Raw genomic sequence first — 14,045 nt, 5'->3', positions numbered from 1 at the left:
TTTTTGGACGATAAATATTGCTCCATATCGATTGTTTGGCCTAATTTCCTAGATTTCCCAAAAACCGATCGCAAATTCCTTTTTTGAGTTAAACATTCATGATCAAACCAGGTCGATGTTTCAAAAGTAATTTTACGTATCGGTTTGGCTATAGAGCTACATTGCTCTATAACTTGAGAAAAGGCTATTAGCACCTCCTCATGAGAGGAAGAGCCAATTATGGACATCTTTAATTTGGACAATAAGTCAGATTGGAGGATATTGAACAATTCAATTTCTGTAGATTCTGACCATTTAATCCTTGTCAGGATTAGAATCTTATTCTCATCAGGGGAGGGATTTAAAAAATTGAAGGTCTTTATTGGCACGGGCTGTGTAACCGTGGTATTGGTATTTTCTTTCCTGACGTTTCGCCAGCAGCTGTGGCCGGCATCTTCAGAGGAGTGACACTGAAGGACAGTGTCTCTCAGTGTCAAGTGTGTAGGAAGAGTAATATATAGTCAAAAAAGGGGTTGGGTTTGAGCTGAATCATTGTCCTGCAAAAAGTAACAAAGGTAATGTGCTAACCACTGTCCTGTAAGTATCAAGATAATGTGCTAATGAGGGTGTGGTATGTTGATATGGACCCACTGTATCCTGAAGTGATCTGTTAACATGTGAAATCCAAAGCTAATCTGCATGGCTATTGTTGACTGTAGTCTTTGTTAGTCTGGAGGTTTTCAAGACAGGAAGCCAAGCCTTATTCATTCTTAAACTCTCTCCTTTTCTGTTAAAGTTGTGCTGATGTTTATGGCTTCTCTGTGCAATCTGACAAAATAGCTGGTAGAATTGTCCAGTCTTTCAGGGTCTTGGAATAAGACCCTGTGTCCTGTTTGGGTCAGTCCATGTTCAGCCACTGCTGATTTCTCAGGTTGGCCCAGTCTGCGGAGCCAATGACCTCTGACCGTGAAAGCCTTCGACAATTGTATGGACACTTTGTGAACCTGGGAATTTTTGCAGCACTTAAAGTTTGTCCTTTTGCACCACGTTGTACGTTTCGCTCCTGTACTAAGTTCCTTATCCTTTGATAGCGGTACAGCGGTGCCTTTTTTTTCCTCCCCTCTTCTCTTGGGGTGGAGCAGCCTGGGAAATGCTCTGCGTGGCTCAAGCCAGTGAGCCCGGCCAGAAGCTTCTCCATGACATTTTTGGAGAGCAAGCTTTTTTGCCCTTAGTCAGTCTAAGGGTTAAAGGGAAGGAGTCAGCATTCCTAGAGCGGCGTCAACCAGGAAGACCACCTGATTCGCCACAGTCACTTCCTGATCCCCTGTCCCAGGTGCCTGGTTGTTGGCTAATGCAGTTCTGCGAAGGAGAGACGGGGCAGGACCGGAGGATTTTATTATTATTATTATTTTTAAAAAGAGGTGAGCAGTAAAAGAAGATTTCCTTTGGAAAATACCTCCCTGCTTTTCACAGTGGAATAGTCCGGGAGGGGCGATCATTTGGGGTGTTGCAGAGAGGATTTACCCCCCCCACACACACACACACTTTATAGAAAAGCAATAATATTCCCTTGTGATTATTAACCAGAGGGCTTCATTTTCCAAAGAGTTTTCCCTCTTGCTCTCTGGAAGCGCCTCTTCTTGGAGACTGAGCTCAGCCCTTCACATTCTGCTTTTTGTTTCTGGGCAGTCGGCTGCTGTCTCCCAAACCCTACAAAATCGAGCATGAGAACATTAGAAAGGCCCTGCTGGATCAGACCCAGGCCCATCAAGTCCAGCAGCCTGTTCACACAGGGGCCAACCAGGTGCCTCTAGGAAGTCCCCCAACAAGACGACTGCAGCAGCACCGTCCTGCCTGTTTTCCACCGCCCCCAAAATAATAGGCATGCTCCTCTGATCCTGGAGAGAATAGGGATGCATCACACAGCGGCCAACCAGGTGCCTCTAGAGGCCCAATATTGCTGCATCCTTTGATATGGAATAGTGTAATGATTTGATGTGAAGGGACTTTTCTCACCTGCCTTTTCCTCTTTCTTTCTCATAAGAATGTAAGATAAGCCATGCTGGATCAGACCAAGGCCCATCAAGTCCAGCAGTCTGTTCACACAGTGGCCAACCAGGTGCCTCTAGGAAGCCCTCCAACAAGACGACTGCAGCAGCACCGTCCTGCCTGTGTTCCACCGCACCCAAGGTAATAGGCATGCTCCTCTGATCCTGGAGAGAATAGGGATGCATCACACAGCGGCCAACCAGGTGCCTCTAGAGGCCCAATATTGCTGCATCCTTTGATATGGAATAGGGTAATGATTTGATGTGAAGGGACTTTTCTCGCCTGCCTTTTCCTCTTTCTTTCTTTCTCATAAGAACATCAGAAAGGCCCTGCTGGATCAGACCAGGGCCCATCAAGTCCAGCAGTCTGTTCACACAGTGGCCAACCAGGTGCCTCTAGGAAGCCCCCAAGCAAGACGACTGCAGCAGCACCATCCTGCCTGTGTTCCACCGCCCCCAAAATAATAGGCATGCTCCTCTGATCCTGGAGAGAATAGGGATGCATCACACAGCGGCCAACCAGGTGCCTCTAGAGGCCCAATATTGCTGCATCCTTTCATATGGAATAGTGTAATGATTTGATGTGAAGGGACTTTTCTCGCCTGCCTTTTCCTCTTACTTTCTCATAAGGAAAGCCATGCTGGATCAGACCCAGGCCCATCAAGTCCAGCAGTCTGTTCACACAGCGGCCAACCAGGTGCCTCTAGAGGCCCAATATTGCTGCATCCTTTGATATGGAATAGTCAGTGTAATGATTTGAAGTGAAGGGATTTTTCTCACCTGCCTTTTCCTCTTACTTTCTCATAAGAACGTAAGAAAAGCCATGCTGGATCAGACCAAGGCCCATCAAGTCCATCAGCCTGTTCACACAGCGGCCAACCAGGTGCCTCTAGGAAGCCCCCAAACAAGACGACTGCCGCAGCACCATCCTGCCTGTGTTCCACCGCACCCAATATAATAGGCATGCTCCTCTGATACTGGAGAGAATAGGTGTGCATCAGTGAAGTGGGTTTTCTCCAGGCTGAGTCTAATTTTATTTAAGAATGGATTCAGAGAAACCCTAAATTCTAGAGAAACAGCTTTTCATAAAGAATCTAATGCATATCCAGGAAAATAACATAACAAGACACAACAGTTAGACATATAACATCTGTAATGGGAGAGAGGTCTAAAACAGGTCTCCCTCAATAAGATGATAAGCAACTGGGTATTTTATACTATTCAGTAAACAACGTTCCGTCTGTTACATTTCATCCGTTTATACTATTTCTTATTAGGAATGGCTAGCAGCCTGAATGTCAAGTTGACCTCTTGGCAGGCCCTGGCTCCAGTCCTAGCTACAACTACTGCCAAATACATTTCCCAGAAATACACTTATTTGTTCCAACAGGAATATTGTAACAGAATAAGAATACGTTGTACAGTTCATGCAAAGCGTTCTGGATATGTCTAGGCCTCAATGTCAGAATGGTTATGACTAAATTCTAGATTATGGATATATATTAGACCTTAATATCAGACATTCCCTTCATCAGAACTAGTATTCATTTTGACTAGTAGCCATGGATAGCCCTATCCTCCATAAATGTGTCCCCTCCCCTCTTAAAGACTTCCAAGTTGGTAGCCATCACCACATCTTGGGGCAGGGAGTTCCACAGTTTGACAATGCGTTGTGTGAAGAAATACTTCCTTTGATCTGTTTTGACTCTGTCACCCTCCAGCTTCAGCAGATGACTCCATGTTTTAGTATTATGAGAGAGGGAGAGAGACCAGACCTCTATCATGCCTCCCCTTATCTGCCTTCTTTCCAAGCTAAACAACCCTCAGTGTTTTAACTGCTCCTCATAGGGCAGTTGCTCTAGCCCCCTGATCATTTTGCTTGCTCTTTTTTGCACCTTCTCAAGCTTTGCAGTATTTTAAGTGTGGTGACCAGAACTGTTCACAGTATTCCAAGCGTGGTCTCATCATAGATTTGTACAAGGGTAGTATGTTAGCAACAATTTTATTCTATATTCCCTGTCTAATTGTGGCCAGCATGGAATTTGCCTTTTTTACAGCCGCCACACACTGGGTTGACATCTTCATGGAGCTATCCACTACCACCCCAAGATCCTTTTCTTGGTCTGTCGCTGCCAGCACAGATCCTCTTTTGGTATTTTTTGGTTATCCTTCCCATCAGCTTGGTGAAGAGTCAGCATGGTGTACTGGTTAAGAGCAGTGGTTAGGGGTGGCAGACTCTAATCTGGTGAACACACACACACATAACATCTCAATCCATATGTCATTTTTGGCACTGCAGGAAGCCTGCGTGGAGCAGAAGGGAGGATGAGAGGAGAGCCGGGCTCAGCTGTCCCTGAATCAAGAAAAGCCCTTGATACCACCGAGGCTGGGAGCAGAAGGGAACTGTGGGAAGTCACCATGCAGAAGAGACTGGTAGAGGATGACGTCTTCCCTCCAAATGTGCATTGCCAGCAATTCAGGCACTTCTGCTACCAGCAAGCCGAGGGCCCCCGAGAGGTCTGCGGCCGACTCCACCGTCTTTGCCGCCAGTGGCTGAAGCCGGAAAGGCTCAGCAAGAAGGAGATGCTGGACCTAGTAATCCTGGAGCAATTCCTGGCTGTCCTGCCCCTGGAGATGCAGAGCTGGGTCAGGGAATGTGGGCCGGAAACCTGTTCCCAGGCGGTGTCCCTGGCAGAAGGCTTCCTCTTGAGCCAGGCAGAGGAGAAGAATCAGGATCAGCAGGTGAGAAGGATTCATCAGCAGGCGACGGGGTGGGGGTGGGTACAGGATATGATCAAGGATACCCTCAAAATCCTTAGTTTTCTAGACACCCCCCACCCCTTGTGTCTCCTTTCCCTTTTCTCATCAGATTCCCCTCCCCCCCAGTGGCGCAGGGTAGTAAGCTGCAGTACTGCAGTCAAAAGCTCTGCTCACGACCTGAGTTCAATCCTGATGGGGTAAAGTGTAGATGACTGGGGAAGGCAGAGCCTAACTATCCTGTAAACATAGTCTGCCTAGTAAACATCAGGATGTGACATCACCTCATGGGTCAGGAATGACTTGGTGATTACACAGATACCTTTACCTTTTTTACCTCCCCTTTCTGGGAACCCTACTTCTCTTTCAGGTGAAGGATAAGATTGCACAGAAGAGTTACTACGGAGCAGTTTTGTCAGGTAAGATCGAAAGGGGTGTCATTCTCACTGGATGTTCTCCTTGAATGTAGGTGGGCTGCTCTGATCCCCCCCCCCCCAGTTCTGAGTGGGAAAGATGCTCCACTCCATCTTCTCAGTTTAGACATTCTCTTTGGGGAAGTAGAAACCTAGAATATACTTAAAATCTGCAGGATAATTGGACAAATACAGTAAGGGAACTGAAGACAAAACTTCCAAACTCAAATGATGGTTAATGTCAAAAATTGGAAAAATAGTGAATTGGGCCAATAAAAAGAGTTACAAAATCATAACCATTCATGCAATCTTATGCCACAGTAACTGAATCAGGCTTCCCATGTTTGTAAATCAAGAGCTTTTTGCTACCCAGTTTTCAACAGGGCAGGGAATGTCCGCTGTTGCCAAATCTCGAAAGGATGATGATGGAAGGGGGCATTTGGGGGCTTTCAAAACTATCTTCTGTCTGACGAGGTATTAAGTGCCAGGGGACGAAAAATGGTCCAGTGAATACCCATGTTCGGCAGTATGACAACACTGAGCTTATCATTTCCTAGGAATATGATAGCCGGTGACTATTATTATCATTAATAATTATATATTTAATATATTAACAATTAATTATAATAATAGTAATAATATTTTCATTTACAATCTGCCTGCCTAACTTAGACTCAAGGCAGAATATTTGAATGATTAAAAAGACACGTCAGTCAATCAGTAAGCTGATTAGAAGATATAGTAACGTCAGGCAGCAGTATTTCAATTTAACAACAAAGATTGCTAGTGAGACGAAATAATGCATTTGGGCTGGGATTACAGGTGAAAAATCCCAAAGAAGGCATGCAAACATAAGCAAAATGATGTATCAGTGGCATCTCCCACTGTGTTGCTGGCATATCAAGAGGGTAACAGTTGGTACTTTGCCGATAGGAAGGCTGCCTTTTTCATATGTTCTGGTCTTGCCCACATGCAAAGAAATTCTGGGATTTGGTGGCTGCAGTTCTGTCAGTTGATTTAGCACTGCCTCTTCTTTGCATTGCAGAATTCTTCCTTCTTAAATCTGTGAATCCTGCACATTGGAAAGCCAGGCCATACTTTCGTATCCAATAACCGTACCACTATTGGATTTGTCAAAAGCATAGAAGCAAAAAATTATCTGAAATAAGGATGCAAGGATAATTGCAATCCTGAGCCAAGACAGGGAGAACCTTATTCCCTTCTCCCTTAAGGAACTGAAATGCAAAGTACTTGGAAAGTATAGAATGCCTTCAATTTACCTTCATATCATTCCAGATGATGTCATATATTCTTCACCCTCTCTTTGTGACAGAGAAAAAGCAGCTTCCATGCAGCCTGATCGGGTAAGTGTGGAAATCTGGATCGTGCCGCTGGGTGCCTCCACCCATCTTCCCTAGGCCAGGGAGAATCTCTCTCTATCGCTTTCCCCAAAAATGTCTGATGGAGGTTTGAATCCTGAATGTCAACATCATGTTATAGTCCTTTTGGATTGCCTCAGAAGGGGAAGATTTCTCACATAATCTGTGACAGTAGAGGAATATTTTTTCTCTTTTCAGGGTCTGGTGACCTTTGAGGAGGTGTCTGTTCATTTCACTGAGGAGGAGTGGGCTCTGCTGGATCCGGACCAAAGAAAACTTCACAAGGAAGTCATGGAGGAGAATCATCAGAATGTGGCCTCTCTGGGTAAGGTCCCCTTTCCCTTGATTCACAGACACTGAAGGCGGAAGTCATTCCTACAAAGAAGGATCCCAGCTCTGACCTGGAAGGCCCAGGCTAGCCCAATCTCATCAGCTCTTGGAAGTTAAACAGAGTTGGATCGGTTGGGAACTGGGATGGGAGCCCAGCAAGGAAGTCCAGGGTTGCTGTGCTAAGGCAGAGAATGGCAAATGACCTCTGTCCATCTCTTGCCTTGAAAACCCTACAGGGTAGCCATACGTCGGCTGCGACTTGACAGCACTTTCCACTACCACCAATAAGGAATGTCCAGAGGAGGGCAACAAAGATGGTGAGGGGTCTGGAGACCAAGTCCTATGAGGAAAGGTTGAAGGAGCTGGGTACGTTTCACTTGAAGTGAAGAATACTGAGAGGTGATAATGATAACCATCTTCAAGTATTTGAAGGGCTGTCATATAGAGGATGGTGCCAAGTTGTTTTCTTTTGCTCCAGAAGGTCAGACCAGAACCAATGGGTTGAAATTAAATCAAAAGAGACATTAGGAAGAATCTAATCTAGACATTAGGAAGAATTTTCTAACAGAGCGGTTCCTCAGTGGGACAGGCTTCCTTGGGAGGTGGTAAGCTCTCCTTCCCTGGAGGTTTTTAAGCAGAGGCCAGATGGCCATCTAGCCCTGACCTGGATGGCCCAGGCTAGCCTGATCTTGTCAGATCTCAGAAGCTAAGCAGGGTCAGCCCTGGTTAGTATTTGGATGGGAGACCACCAAGGAATACCAGGGTTGCTGTGCAGAGGAAGGCGCTGGCAAACCACCTCTGTTAGTCTCTTGCCATGAAAACCCCAAAAGGGGTCACCATAAGTTGGCTGCGACTTGAAGGCACTTTACACACAGAGAGAGATGGCCATCTAGAGAGCCCCATGGCGCAGAGTGGTAAGCTGCAGTACTGCAGTCCAAGCTCTGCTCACGACCTGAGTTTAATCCCAGCGGAAGTTGGTTTCAGGTAGCCGGCTCAAGGTTGACTCAGTCTTCCATCCTTCCGAGGTCAGTCAAATGAGTACCCAGCTTGCTGGGGGTAAAGGGAAGATGACTGGGGAAGGCACTGGCAAACCACCCCGCAAACAAAGTCTGCCTAGTAAACGTCGGGATGTGACGTCACCCCATGGGTCAGGAATGACCAGGTGCTTACACAGGGGACCTTTATCTTAGATGGCCATCTGTCAGCAATGCTGATTCTATGACCTTAGGCAGATCATGTGAGGGAGGGCATCTTCTGGGCATGGAGTATGGGTCATTGGGGGTGTGGGGGGGTAGGTAGTTTGGAATTTCCTGCATTATGTAGGGGGTTGGACTAGATGACCCCAGTGGTCCCTTCCAACTCTGTGATTCTAAGGACCCTGGTAGGGCTTTTCCAATGGAGACTCTGAATAGGGGAATATAGAAGGTTGAAATGCAGGCAAAGGAGGGGGTTCTGCAAACTTACATGACCCCATTAGTATTTGTGTATAACCTAAAATATTGGTTTGTAAACAAAAAGGAACATGGGCTACTTAACAGTTTATGGGATATCAGCAAGGCCTCCTCTTGTTTTTAACTGTTCCCATTTTTTTGTATTTTTGCTGTATTTGCTGGTCATGGACTGTAATTAATACCTTTGACTTTGAAGGCCTCCTCTTGGTCCTTTCAGAGCAGCCATGGAAATGAGCATTTTAAATAATAGCAATAAATATAATAATAAACAGAAAAATACCAATAACTTTTGTATTGGTATACAGCCCTCAGTATGCATTTTCCAAAGTTCAAAAAGACCTTTGCTTGCCCCCAAACATTACAGCCTCCCATGAGACTTGAAGAGCAGATGTATGTAGTGGAGATGGCAGAAGGGATGTCTTCATTCTGCTTACACTTTCTCCACATTAGGCTGCTATCAGGATCAGCAGATGGATCCTTCTGGATCCAAGCAGGCGCCCCCTCTCTTCCTATCACATATATCATTCAGGAGTTTTTAAAAGTAGGCATTCCTTCTTTTTGAGAGCCAGCATGGTGTAGTGGTTAAGAGCGGTGATTTGTAGCATTGGACTCTGATCTGGAGAACCGGGTTTGATTCTCCACTCCTCCACATGAGCGACGGACACTAATCTAGTGAACCAGGTTGGTTTCCCCACTCCTACACGTGAAGCCAGCTGGGTGACCTTGGGCCAGTCACAGCTGCCTTAGAGCTCTCTCAGCCCCACTGACCTCACAGGGTGTCTGTTGTGGGGAGGGGAAGGGAAGGTGATTGTAAGCTGGTTTGATTCCTCCTTAAGTGGCAGAGAAAGTTGGCATATAAAAAACAATTCTTCTTCTTCCTCCTCTTCTTCTTCACCACCATTATGAATAGCTGGGGTTCAGATAGCCTGGTTTAAAAATCTGAACATTTCTTAGAGCTGGAATGTCTGGAAATAACTGGTCTGTTTCTTTTCCCCAAAGAAGGAGTTCTGGTTCCCAAACCTAATTCCCAAAAGACAAAGAGAGATCAGCAGGTATCTGCTTACTTCTGTGGTGGAAGTGGGTAGGGCTTCTCTTGAGCTAACTTTCAGCAGCTGGAGAACAGAGGGATTTCTCAAGAGGCAACAGCCCAAGAATGGGCAGGAAATCTTAAGTGTGAAAGAGAAGTTAAAATACAGAATAAAATGCTGGCTAGTTTGTACCTAAGTTGGGACAGGGGGATGTTTATACAGTGCTTGGCTTGAGTAAACATAGAATTATTAAGATATTGTCTCTCCACAGACTTCAAGTTCGCTCAAAAATCAAAATGTCCGCATAAAATCCTAAATACAGCCTAAATGCTCAATTTAAAAAGCCAGGTGCACAAGAAGAGAATAAGACAGCCATTGGCTTGCCCCAGAAATCTCCTGAGAACAGTCCTCAGCTGAGAAGAAGACCATGAAAGAGCCAAATTGATTACCCTCTAAGTTAAAACCTGGATGGAAAGAAATGTTTTGGCCTGTCTCTGAATAGATAGGAAGGTAATTTCCAGGCAGTTTTTGGGGGAGACATTCTCCAGATGAGGAGCCACCACTGAAAAAACCTGGTCTCAAGTCACTACCTGCCTCAGTTCTACAGGCAGGGCCACAGAACACAGGGATTGGGAGGCTGAACATACCTGGAGATGGAGAGTACAGTGAGCTTTATAAGTTTGGAGTTCAGGTTGGGTCTCCGTAGTTGAGGTATATAGTTGTGCTCTGAACTCGCCATCAGTTCTATGTTCAAATACAGGAAGATATTTGCCAGTGATCCTTCTACTCCAGCCTCCCGTTTCCCACAGTGGAAAAGGAGCAGATCCAAAGCATCCCTCTTCGGTGTGATACCTCCTCTAAACATGGAGGTTCCATTGGGGTACCTTGTTTCTGATGGAACTACCCTCCAAGGAAGCACCAACCTGATTAATACATGGCAGGATTTGTCTCCCTTTCAAATGATTCTGGTTATGTTGTTATGAAGAACACTTAACGGCATTCTTTAACTTGACTCTACTTTTGCTCAAAGGTCTTACCAGGCTTTTCTCTTTATTCCAGAGGCTGGTGGTCCCCAGGATAAGCCTAATGGAGAACCACAACACCTCCTATTTGATGAAAAACAGCAGAAAAGAAACACTGGAACAGAAAATAACAGGGGGAATGAATGCTGTACTTTTCAGGGTGCTGAATCCCATGTGTGCAATACAGGCGGAAGAAATAACTCAGGTGAGAAATATGATAAATCCTTTGAGTGTGGAACAAACTTTGGTTGGAAGGGAGACCTTCCTGACAATCAGCACTTCCACACAGGGGAGGCACATAAATGCCTGGTATGTGGAAAGAGCTTTGCTCAGAGTTCACAACTTACTGTCCATCAACAAATCCATAATGGGGAGAAACCATATAAATGCTTGCAGTGCAGAAAGAGCTTTGCTCAGAGTTCAGAGCTTACTAAACATCAACATATCCATACTGGTGAGAAACCATATAAATGCCTTGATTGTGGAAAGAGCTTTCTTCGGAGTCAAGAGCTTAGTGCCCATCGACGTCTCCACACCGGGGAGAAACCATATAAATGTTTGGAGTGTGAAAAGAGCTTTGCTCGGAGTACAGATCTTAGGTCCCATCAACGTATCCATACTGGAGAGAAACCATATAAATGCTTGGAGTGTGGGAAGAGCTTTGCCCGAAGTGACAGCCTAACTATTCATCGTCGAATCCACTCAGGTGAGAAACCACATAATTGTCTGGATTGTGGAAAGGGCTTTGCTCGGAGTGACAACCTAGCTGCTCATCGCCGAATCCATACTGGGGAGAAACCATATAAATGCTTGGATTGTGGAAAGTGCTTTGCTCAGCGTTCACAGCGTCTTGTCCATCGACGTATCCACACTGGGGAGAAACCATATAAATGCCTAGAATGTGGAATTAGCTTTGCTCGGATTGGCAACCTAAGTGCTCATCGACGAATCCACACTGGGGAGAAACCATATAAATGCTTGGAGTGTGGAAAGAGCTTTGCCCATAATACACACCTTACTGGTCATCAGCGTATCCACACTGGGGATAAACCACATAAATGCTTAGAGTGTGGGAAAAGCTTTGCTTGGAGTAGAGATCTTAGTGCCCATCAACGTTTCCACACTGGGGAGAAACCATACAAATGCTTGCACTGTGGAAAGAGTTTTTCACAGAGTTCACAACTTGTTATCCATCAACGTATCCACACTGGGGAGAAACCATATAAATGCTTGGAGTGTGGAAAAAGCTTTGGTCGTCATTCACAGTATATTCTCCATCAACGTATCCATACTGGGGAAAAACCCTATAAATGCCCGGAATGTGGAATGAGTTTTGCTTGGAGTGGCAACCTAGGTGCTCATCGACGAATCCACACAGGGGAGAAACCATATAAATGTTTGGAGTGTGGAAAGAGCTTTGCTCATAAAACATACCTTATTGCTCATCAGCATATCCACACTGGGGATGAACCACATAAATGCTTGGAGTGTGGAAAGAGATTTGCTTGGAGTAGAGATCTTAGGGCCCATCAACATATCCACACTGGGGAGAAACCATACAAATGCTTGCAATGTGGAAAGAGTTTTGCTCATAGTACAGAGCTTCTTGTCCATCATGGTATCCACACTGGGGAGAGACCCTATAAATGCCTGGAATGTGGAAAGGGCTTTGCTCGGAGTGGCAACCTAGCTGCTCATCGACGAATCCACACTGGGGAGAAACCCTATAGATGCCTGGAATGTGGAAAGAGTTTTGCTCGGAGTTCGAACCTAACTGTTCATCTACGAATCCACGCTGGGTGAAACCATATTAATGTTTGAGCTTTGCTCATATTTCATTGTTATTATCCATCAACGTATACACAGTGGAGAGAAGCCCTATAAATCCTGGCAATGTGGAAAATGGTATACTCGGATTACAGAGCTTAGGGCCCATCAACAAATTCACAAGAGCTGTGGTCATAATACATACCTTACTGCCCATCAACGTATCCACACTGGAGATAAACCACATAGAATCATACAGTTGGAGGGGACCACCGGGGTCATCTAGTCCAACTCCCTACACAACTCTCCCCTTACCCTGTCTTCCTCACCAAACAGCCTCCAGCTGGACCAGTGGATCGCCTTCCTCCTCAGGCAGTTTCTTCTGTATAGGAAAGATCCAGATCTATGACCTCTTAAAAAGCCAAGACCTGAGTTTGATCCCGACGGAAGTCGGTTTCAGGTAGCCGGCTCAAGGTTGACTCAGCCTTCCATCCTTCCGAGGTCAGTCAAATGAGTACACAGCTTGCTGGGGGTAAAGGGAAGATGACTGGGGAAGGCACTGGCAAACCACCCCGTAAACAAAGTCTGCCTAGTAAACGGGATGTGACGTCACCCTATGGGTCAGGAATGACTCGGTGCTTGCACAGGGGACCTTTACCTTTATCTATTAGGTGAAGAGTGGGGCACCACAGGGCTTGGTTCTGGCTCTCTCGGGGCTTCTCCATGCTGCTAGCGCGGCCCGGTTAGTGCGTGGGGTGGGGGAAGGCGTGTGTGCGTGCGTGGGGAGGGGGGAAGGCTCCTTCCCTTCCTTTCATTCCTTCCCTCTCTCCCTCCTTTGCATAGCCTCTCCTAGGGTTGCCAGGCTGGAGACCTGGCAACCCTAGCCTGCCTTCCTAGCCTTCCTTTCCTTCCTTCCCTCCTCTGCATAACCTTTCCTAGGGTTGCCACCCTCCAGTTGGTGGCTGGAGACCTGGCAACCCTAGCCTTCCTTCCCTCCCTCCCTCCTCTGCATAGCCTCTCCTAGGGTTCCCAACCTCCAGGTGGTGGCTGGAGACCTGGCAACCCTAGCCTTCCCCCCCCCCATCGGGGGATCTACAGCTGGTGTGGCCCTCGAAAGATGTTATAACTGTGCAAATGGCCCTTGGCAGGAAAAAGGTTATAAAGTAATGAGTTAGCTGAAAATGTGTGTCCTGATCAAGCTAACTGTTGATCGGAACCAATGTTAAAAACCGCCAGGAGCCTGGGTGTGATCCTGGATGCCTTCTTATCTATGGAGGCCCAGGTTGCAGCCGTGGTCAAGCCGTGGTTTTTCCATCACTGCCGGGCCCGGCAGCTGGTGCCTTACCTCTCCCACCCCGATCTAGCCACAGTGATCCATGTGACTGTCACCTCTAGGCTAGACTACTGTATCTCGCTCTACGCAGGGCTGCCCTTGGGACTGATCAGGAGGCTCTAGCTGGTGCGAAATGCGGCGGCGAGGCTCCTTTCTGGGGCCTTGCTGCGAGAGCACATAACTCCAGTGCTGAAACAACTGCACTGGCTCCAGCTGGAGCATCGGATCAGGTTCAAGATGCTGATTTTAATCTTTAAAGCCTTATATGGTCTGGGACCATTGTACCTTCGGGACCGCCTCTCCTGGCACATCCCCCCAAGAGCCTTGTGCTCAAGGAACAACAACTTGCTGGTGGTCCCGGCCCGCGGAGTGTGCTGCTGTCCTCAGCAAGGGTGGAACAGTTTACCAAATAACATCAGGGCCCTGCGGGACCTAAATGAGTTCCGCAGGGCCTGTTCTGCCAGGCCTACACCTGAGGGCAGCCACAAGCCTTTCCAATATATAAATTGCTGGCATCCCCATCCTCCCCCAACTGGTT

General features: G+C 46.6%; 1 protein-coding gene across 1 annotated transcript; it reads left to right on the top strand.

Annotated features, from left to right (window-relative positions):
- The first annotated feature begins 10,546 nt into the window (after window positions 1-10,546).
- Window positions 10,547-12,210, top strand: LOC130490861 (zinc finger protein 420-like). Its single transcript, XM_056864668.1, has 2 exons — window positions 10,547-10,612; window positions 10,663-12,210. Exons 1-2 carry the CDS (start codon window positions 10,547-10,549, stop codon window positions 12,208-12,210), a joined length of 1,614 nt encoding a protein of 537 aa, XP_056720646.1.
- The last annotated feature ends 1,835 nt before the right edge of the window (window positions 12,211-14,045 follow it).

This window comes from Euleptes europaea, chromosome 1 (genome assembly GCF_029931775.1).
Source record: "Euleptes europaea isolate rEulEur1 chromosome 1, rEulEur1.hap1, whole genome shotgun sequence".
NCBI lineage: Eukaryota > Metazoa > Chordata > Lepidosauria > Squamata > Sphaerodactylidae > Euleptes > Euleptes europaea.
The sequence above is the reverse complement of the archived record's forward strand: the minus strand, read 5'-3'. Positions and strand labels throughout refer to the sequence as shown.